The sequence below is a fragment of the Megascapheus bottae genome, chromosome 19 (genome assembly GCF_031878675.1).
Source record: "Megascapheus bottae isolate mThoBot1 chromosome 19, mThoBot2.hap1, whole genome shotgun sequence".
Lineage (NCBI taxonomy): Eukaryota > Metazoa > Chordata > Mammalia > Rodentia > Geomyidae > Megascapheus > Megascapheus bottae.
The window spans coordinates 17,114,381-17,123,522 of record NC_143527.1 but is presented as its reverse complement, the minus strand read 5'-3'; the positions used below and the strand labels follow the sequence as shown (position 1 = coordinate 17,123,522).

The following is a 9,142-nucleotide window of genomic DNA, read 5'->3' as shown; positions in this document are numbered from 1 at the left end:
AGTGCCACTGCCCACCTGTGCCAGAGGTTGGGATAACAGCTACAACTGTAGCAGGTATGGAGACCATCAGGAGTTCTCTCCCTTGGTTCAAAATTTTATTAACAAAACCCAGGAGAAGGGAAAGACAAGGGAAGTCCCACCTAGGTACAAAGAATGGAGACAGAGGTACAAACAAGGACAGAGAGAATTCTGACACCCTCTTGCTAAGTGCAGTTGGGCAAACTGAAGATGGACAGAGGGAGAACACTCAGGGACAGTGGAAGGAACATGAACAGAGGAATGGACAACTGGGACACCCAGGGCCCTTCTCCCAACTGGAATGCAGGATGTGAGGGACCCCGGGCTGGTGAGGCTCAGCGGTCAGCACTGGAGCGCAGGTCGGTTGTTAGTGGGTCATGCTGAATCGTTTGGTGCAGCATTAGGGCCAACAACCCTGCCCTGTTTGTCATGGCTGTGCGAACATTGCGCTCCTGCTCAAACAGCTCATCCAGCTTGTACCACTGCCAAGACAGTAGAAGAAGTGAGAAGCAGCCCCCGAAGTCTATCTTACCCTGGCCATGTCAAGTACCAAAACCTACCACCCGCACTCGTTCCAAGTCCACTTCAGCCCTCCGCAGCTTCTCCCAACAGTAGTGGCGATTGCACTGGCGCTTAGGCAGACGGCAGAAGTCACCCGTGAGCTCAAATACGTCACGTACTAGGGGGCACCCACAGACCTCATCAGCTGGCACCTGCATGGACACCAGGGGTGGGATGAGTAGGGGTAGATAGGAAGGAGAGAGGAGAATTAAAATTGTCAATTAGGGGAGCCGGGAGTTTGGCCTAGTGGTAGAGTGCTTGCCTAGCATGCATGAAGGCCTTGGTTCAATTCCTCAGTACTACATACACAGAAAAAAGCCAGAAGTGGTGCTGTGGTTCAAGTGGTAGAGTTCTAGCCTTGAGAAAGCCCAAGGTCAGTGGCTCAGGCCCTGAGCTCAAGGCCAAGGACAAAAACAAAAACAAAAAAACACCTGTCAAATAGGAAAAAATGGAAGGAAATTGAGGAGGCATGAGGCAAAGATGGACCCTGGGGAAGCTGGAGGAAAAACTTACTTTGGGGTCCCGTGAGTGCTCAGGACATAGCACCTGGAGCCGCTTACAGTATGTTTTGCTCTGAGGATTGTAGACATCACAGAAGAGTCGTGTGGCCCTAGTGATTGAGAAGATCTGTAGCTGTCACCTCAGATCACCTTTAAGACCCACCTATCCTTATCCATGGACATGTCCTGCCCTAGTTTCACACATATTCCATTTCTGACACCACCCTTAACTTCCCCCTGCCTGGCACCTTTACTCACCCTTCAATACGTGTGGGATACATTGACCCAAAGGACGTCTGGCTCTCATACTAAAGGGATGAGCACAAATGGAATAAGTTATGGATATGCACTACATGCTCTCACAGACACAACTAAAGGTCCCACTCTAGCCACCCCTCAGGCTGACAACCCAACCTTGGCATAGCAGCGCTCCATATGGCGCAAGGCAACACGTGGGTTGATGGGGTGCCCACAGGAGACGCAGAAGATCTGCAGATCTGTGTCATCACTGTCATTCTCATTGCTCTGTAGAGGATGGAGGATACACTGAGGTACTGGGACCAGGGTACCAGGCCCTGCCGACTATGCCCTGCTTCCTCACCTCCTCGTCTTCTCGAACAGCCTGCTGCTTGGCGCGCAGAATGATGGCCTCAAGCTCATGGAATCTGCGTTCCATTTCCTGGAGGCGTGTGCGGGCACTTTGCTGTTCACGGCGAATGCGTTCTAGCAGCTTCTTGCCATGCTCTTCAGCAATGCAAGGGCTCTGCTGCCATTGCTGGATGCGCTGTGGAAGGATCTCGTAGATCCGACTACAAGGAGGCAGTGGATGGGGTGTAGGCAAGAAAGCAATAAACCAGTATGAGTGGTGATTAATGGATCGATCATACATGCATAGGTGATGACAACATGAGAGGGTAAATACTGAATGGTTAATGCCAGGATGGGCAGGTGGATGCACAGCCAGATAGGTAGTCAAGTAGGCATGTGGATAATGAACTTGGTTGACGAAATGGTTTATAGGTAACTGCAGTCATTCCTGACTCCCTTCAATTCTCCAAGGAAGACTTACTTGGCTGCCAGCTTCATGCCACAATCATCTGAGCAATATTTGGAGCCAGGCTGGGCAGCACGCACACAGCCAGGTCCCAGGCACTGTGGCAGAGATGCAGGGTCCTTGGCATCAGCTCTTTCTGGGTGTTTCCATTTGTCCTTATGCTTCTGCTTCTGTCGATGCCGTTTGTATCTCTCCTCCTTCTATTGGGCAGGACACGTGAGGTCAGGGTGGAATTGAAGTCAACCAAGATCCTGTCTCTCCTTTCTGGCCTTTTCTGGCTCTTGTCCCTTTCAGCCCTGATTTTCCTATCTCCCCTCACCCTCTACTCTGCCCCTCCACCTGTTTTCCTCTCCATCACCTTCTTCTCAGACTTCTTCTCCCGGCGTTTCACGTGCTTCACTTTCACTGCTCTCTTGCGTAGTGCAGGGTCCAGGAATGGGGACTCTTCTGTGTCACTCATCCAGGGCTATACGCAAAGCAAAATCTGACTCAGTTGTTTGACTTATGACAACTCCACCTCTTATCCATTTCCCAAAAACCACTTTGTATATACTGCCTCCCCTCTCCCCACAATGATCAATTCCCACTCTCTGACACTCACCAGGCCATGGTCATCAAAGGCCCCTGCACAAAAGTCCTGGTACAGGTCAGGGTCTAGTGGTAGCTCCTCATCTGAGAGTGGCTCAGGTGTGACTGTAGCTTCAGGTGGCTCCTTGACCACTGATGACACTACTGTCCCCTCATCGTCTCGGATGCGCCCCAACTTCTGGGATGGTTGTGGCTGCTGCTGGGTAGATGGTGGCCGACGGGGCCTTGGTAGGGACTCTGAGGGTGTCACAGGAGAGAGCTGAGGGGCAGAATCTCAGGACTGGCCCTGACTGCCCTGCCCACATGCCCTGCCCTACCCTGGGGAGCTGGACTCACCGAAGATGGGAAGTACTTGTATGATTCCTGTGCCAACAAGAGGAAGGCACAGGTCAACCCCAGGTAGATAGAGAGGGTAACCCTGCCCTAGCTCTGCCCACCTAGCCATTTTCTTACCTCCTCAGTCATCCTTACCCCAAGGGTCCAACTTGTTGTGCCCTGATATGCCTGACCACTCACAGACACCTGGACCTACCAGTGCTGAAGGTCTCCCACCAGCTAAGCATACCAGGCCATGTGGCATTCATCTGGACACACTGGACCCTTTTTATTCTCAATATAGTCAGGTTCCAGCCCACCTGCTTCCCCAACCCCCAGCTCTACCTGGACTCCTAGAGCCTTGCCTCCCACCTGAAGCTGCCCAGCTCTGTCCATTCTCACCCGGGCCCGCAGCTGGCACTGGCGTAACCGACATTTCTGGCGGATCTTATTGGGCCCTCCAAATTTCTTCATGTCACGGCAGAAATCACAGTGACCGCAGTCTTCTGTACGACGGCATGCTTCGCACTCACCACACATTCGAGCTGACCGTTTGATCTGTTGCTGCTGCTGGTGATGCTAGGAAACAGTGCCCAGACTAGAAATCACAAACCCCAGAAAGGCCCGAGGTGGAACAACTTTACCAATCCCAACTTCTTGCATCCACTCACCTGACTAGATGTGGCCACCAAGGGCTGTGGAGAGGATTTGTGGGGCGACGTAGAGCCCCGAGCAAGCATGGCCCCAACCCCTGTCCCTGCCCCTGCCCGGCGCTGCAGGTCCGGGTCTGGAACAGGCCTCTTGCGCCCTCCACCCTCATCCCGAGGCTCACTGCTGTCCCTTTCACTGCCATCCCGCTCTCGTGACTTTTTGTGCCGATAGCGAATCTCCAGCTTCGGGTCTTTCTCTGGGGAGGGGTGGGGTTGAGGGGGGGGGGTAAAAGGTGATGCCAGATCGGGTTGGCATGGGTTCCAGTCCCGAATGATCCCAGAACCTTGTTTCTCTTCTCTCCCTCAGGGTCCCACCCACCTGGTCTGGGTCTCTGGGGGGCTCAGAATGGAGCTGGCAATTCTAAATCACCACAGAATGCCACTCCTACCTGTGACCCCTCCCCCTGGAAGCCCCTCACCCCCCCCTCACCTCGGCAGTCCCGACAGTACCACTCGCGGATGGCCTTGGCCATCTTCTCCGTGATCCGAATGCAGTCCCCATGGAACCACTCGTTGCAGTTGTCACAGCCACTGCGGAGGGTGGGGCCGGCGGGAGGAATGAGGGGCACCCGGAGGCCCGGCCCGCCCAGGGGCCACCCATCACCCGGGTCCCTCGCTCACATCATGAAGCAGTTGATATCGGGCTTGCGACAGATGCAGTAGATGGGCGCGTTCTCTCCATTCTCTGACTTGCTGTCCTCCCCCGCGTCCGGCGGCTCCGGGTCCGAGCCATCTCCCTCCTGAGCGACCCCGACACGCTCACGAGGCGTCTTCGACCCGGCCCCCCTCCGGGCGGACGCCCCGCTCCGCGCCACCTCCACCCTGCTCATCACCCGAGTCTCCAGCTGCTCGGTCCCGCCGAGCCCCCGCCCCCGACGCGGGTCCCCACCGGGACCCGACGGCCCGCAGACGGGACGACGCGGCGTCCCCGGCGTCCCCGCGCGGGCTGCCGACTTCCCCGGACCCCACCCCCCTCGGCCCCGCGTCCAGCTGTGTCTCCCGGGCTCGAGCAGCAGCCCCCGCCAAATTTCCACCACAGACCCCCCCCCGCGTCGCCGCGTCGCCCGACGCCGGACGAGGCTCGCTCCAACCCCGCCATGCTCTCCACAGACGCCCCCCGCGCCGGCCCACGGATCTCCTTTGCGACCCCCGAGTGCCTGCACGCGCCACTGTGGCCACACAGCAACCCGGATCGCCGGACACTTCCCCGGACCCGGTACTCACCATTTCCCCGCTCCCAGAGAACCCCCCGGCGACTCCGCCACAGACCCCGAACCACCACAAACCCCACAGCAGCGTCGGCGGCGGTTGCAAAGACACTCACAACTACTTCCGCTACTCCTCGCAGCTCCGGACTCCGGGCTCGGACGGCGCATGCTCAGTGCGACGGCGGAGCCGCGGAGTGCCCGCCCCGCGTCCGGAAAGTCCCCGAGGCGCCGCCATCTTGACAGGCACGGCCGTACGGCAGCCGGGTAGAATCATTCTCCGCAGCTACGGCAGCGCTCGTAAGCGGAGAACGCAAGGAAGCCGCCACCTTTTTTTTTTTTTTTTTTTTTTTTTTTTTGCTGGAGTCCGTCCGTACGGGGATCGCTTACTCTCCTACAGGCAATATGGCCGCTTCTAGTGCCTTACTTCCACACGGATGGCGTCATGTTGAAATCTGACTCCGTAAGCCAGTCTACTCCGTACGTTCCTAGGTGACCCGCCACAGCGTCCTAACCTTCCGTACAACTGGGCGCCGCCATCTTGGAAGCGAATGCCGTACGTTGGCCCGAGTCCGTGTGGAAAAGTTGGCGCGCGCAGCCAGCTAGCTGCCTTTTCCTCCAAATTCGGCCCCTTTCAAGGACCTCAGTGAGACTTCTGCAGGCTGGGGGCTTAACCCCTGGTCCTGAGTCCTCCCCCGAGCTCTCTGCTGTGTGCCCAAAGCTAGGGCTCTATCACTTGAGTGACACCTCCACTCGCGCCTTTTCGGAGGTTCACTGCAGGTAAGGGTCTCCTGGGCTGGCTTGGAGCTGCAGATCTCAGCGAGGAGCCACAATCACAGGGATGAGCCCTCCCGGCACCTGGCTTGCCTCCTTCATGTTCTAACTCCTTTCTGGTCTTGAGCCAGGTCCAGCGTAGCCTTGGTTTATTCATTCGATGTGAAAGTAATTAATTCTCTCTTAAGTTGTTGCACCAAGGGGCCTCATGTTAACAAGTCGGTGTACAATGCATCTTGCTCAATGTCACTCATTGTTATTATTATTGTTATTTTAAAGCTCTCGAGATGGGCATCTTGCTGTTGTAGCAAAGGCTGTTCTCTAGCTCATGATTCTCGTGCCTTAACCTCCCAAGGGCTGGGGTTACAGTCGGGAACCACCACACAGGGACTGTAGAAGTAATTTCCAGTGTTATAAGCGGAACACTAGCCTAGCAGTGTAGTTCGTTTTACTTTACTTTTGCCTTTTACTTTCTTCATTGTTAGAACTGAAGACAACTAAACTAAAGAGGTCTAAAGAGGTCTGCAGATTTCTGTCATGCCTGAAACACTTGAGTAGCAGATGGTAGTCAGGTCGGCCAGGACTCTACAGAATCATGGCCTATTCGTTTTAGCCCATTTGACTTGGGTGTTGATTCTATTCGAGTAATAAATAACTTTGGAAATATCTTGTTTTCTTACTATCACATCTTTCCTTAAAAAAAAAAAAACACAATTAACCAATCAATTTGTGGCTATTTTTGCCACTGGAATCTCTATCTTGTATACTGTTTAGTGTCTATTTGGGGAATTTTTCTACTTCTGTTTTGAGTTCCAGTTCAATTATATAGCAGCCTGTTGGCGCACTCTATATGATTTGTATGCTGTTAACAGTGTGACATGGGCATTATGACCCAGAATGTTCTTGACACAGGCGAATGCTCTGCATTAGTGAATAGGTCAGCTTCTGCAGGAGGTGTGTCACAGGAGGTGAGAGAAGGGAGTGCTTTTAGCAGGTGACATTGTCAGAAATGTTGGATATGGTCCATAAATCAGTATTCTATCCATAGAAGCTGGACCAGAATATATTTCTGATGGGTGGATTAATGAGATTGTTTTCTTCTTTATACTTGATTGTGCTGTTTAAAAAAATTTTAAGGCACCTGCTTCCGTTACAAACAAAAATAAGAGAATTTTTTAAAAGGTGAAGTTTTGCTTCATGAAGTTTTAGAGCACAGGCCAGATTCCTGACTGGGTTTTGTTGACATCCTTGTGAAGAATTTCACTCACTGCCCTGCCATCTTGTGGCAGCTAACACTGTAGTACAGCCAAAATCTGTTTGTATGAATATTGAAGGTAATAGTGTTCTAAGTAAACTCTTGATTTGATTGAAGCATTACTGATACCAAGCATAAGTAAAGTATCTTATTTTAAGGTAAATTTCTCTTCTTTTTGGCATCATCAGTGAATGTGATTTCTTTACTCAAAGGGTAGGACTCTTAAAGACCTTTCTCATTTATTTCCCACATAGGACATATTAAACATAAAAGTCTTTCCTTGAGAAGTAAGGACCTCCTCAACATTCAGAGGAATTCCAACCATTATCAGGCAAAGCCCGGCTCAGTCAGAATCAGAGGAATACTAGAGAATCCAGGGACTCTAGTGGCATTTTCCTACTATACCCTTGTCAACATTTTCCTGAGGAACAGAACCAACAATATATTTGATTATAAAAGGGATTTATAAGTTTGGCTTACAAAATCAAAGACTGAAATGTCCCACAATGACTGCACGCTGGAGAGCCAGAGAAACCAGCAACTACACTAGGAAACTGAAAGCCTCAGTTCTTGAGTCGTCAATGTAGACCCAATCTGAGGATGAAGACCTAAAAGCCCCAGGGACAGCCACTTGTGTAAGTATGTAAGGGCTGAACAATCTGAAGTCTGACTTCTTTTGGTGAGAGCAGCAGCAGCAGCAGCAGCAGAAAAAAAAAAATTACAAGTGCTCTAAAAGGGTCAAGTATAAGTGTGAGGAAGCTTCCCCCTTCTTCCACTATTTCATTCCATTGGAGAGTGATGTCACATTTTAGGAGAGTTTTCTTAAAACATGATATTTGCCATATAGAAGGTGCATTAATTCACATACATTGATACCCTTTCACATGTCTTGGTCCCCATTACCCTCCCCCCCACCCCCTCCCCCCGTCTTGGTTTTCCCCCCTTCCCTATCAAATTTCAAATAATCAAATACAAATAAATTCAATATATCAGATAACAAAGTGAGGTACTGTAACAATATGAGATACCCAAGGGACAGCAAAGTCTTTCCCAGTTTTATGACTTTCACATAAATCTTTTCTGGAATTTGTTTCATTGCTGAACACTGGTAGCTCATACCTGTGATTCTCGCTATCCAAGAAACTGAGATCTGAGGATGGTGGTTTCAAATCAGCACAGGCAGAAAAATATGCAAGACTTCATCTCCAAAATAAGCTATGACTCAAGTGATAGAGTGCCAGCCAGGAGTGAAAAAGCAGAGGAACTTTAAATTCTGATACTGGTGTGCTTGCGTGTGCACACACGCGCACAAACACACACACACACACATACACACACACACACAAAATAAAACAAAAAATGTGATTTATCAGTTTTCTCTGAGTCTCTAAATTCAGTCATGTTGACAATTAAGATGAACTATAACACTAAGTTAGCCATGATATGAGCCCAACAAGGGATTAAGGAAGAACTCTTCGGGAGGGGATCATTTGCTGAATTCTGAAAAATGAGAGGAAATTATTGAGAGTGAAAAAGTCATTATGGACAAAGCTTGTGAGGTATTGAACAACAGAGACTTACACCCAAAAAAAGCCAACAACTCCAGGATAAGTTGTTGGTATAAAGAAAAGTAATAATTTAGTAAGCTAGCAAACCCAAGAAGACAGAAGCTATTTGCTAACAATCATTATTTTGGGGAGACTTAGCTGTGAACAAGGGCCTTATTGGCTGGAATGGGGTCTGCTGTATTTGTCTATTTTCAGCATTGAAGGAGAAGGAGAAAGTCTAGGCAAGTTTTAAGTCAAATCAACACTGTATTACAGTTTTAGACAAAATGTTTACATATGATACATATATATTTGTGTCTACATAAAGTAAATGTACAAAGGGTTGTCAATTACACAAATCAGATTATGAGTAAAAAGCATCTTGATCAGTGTCACCTCTTCCATTGTTCTTTTTCTCTACCCGCACCCCATCCCTGCTCTCAAGTTACAAAGTTCAACTTTTACCTAATATATACCAAATATAATACTGCATTTGTTCACACATCCTACCTACAGTCTTTAGCTCCCCCTCTTCTACTTCCACGCAGGAGAGAGTTGACACACCAACTTCATGGTATGTTAATTTTTTTGCTAGTCCTGGGCCTTGAACTCAGG

At 50.3% G+C, this 9,142-nt stretch overlaps 1 protein-coding gene across 1 annotated transcript; it reads right to left on the bottom strand.

Annotated features, from left to right (window-relative positions):
- Positions 1-82: 82 nt before the first annotated feature.
- Positions 83-5,124, bottom strand: Cxxc1 (CXXC finger protein 1; the record flags this gene model as incomplete). The annotated part of the gene is made up of 15 exons (XM_090353092.1): positions 83-500; positions 579-731; positions 1,093-1,189; positions 1,338-1,387; positions 1,494-1,604; positions 1,681-1,888; positions 2,149-2,333; positions 2,492-2,599; positions 2,735-2,980; positions 3,058-3,084; positions 3,439-3,615; positions 3,708-3,943; positions 4,177-4,277; positions 4,368-4,486; positions 5,071-5,124. Coding segments are annotated over 15 exons (2,019 nt in total), but the record flags the coding sequence as incomplete, so codon positions are not given.
- Positions 5,125-9,142: the final 4,018 nt, after the last annotated feature.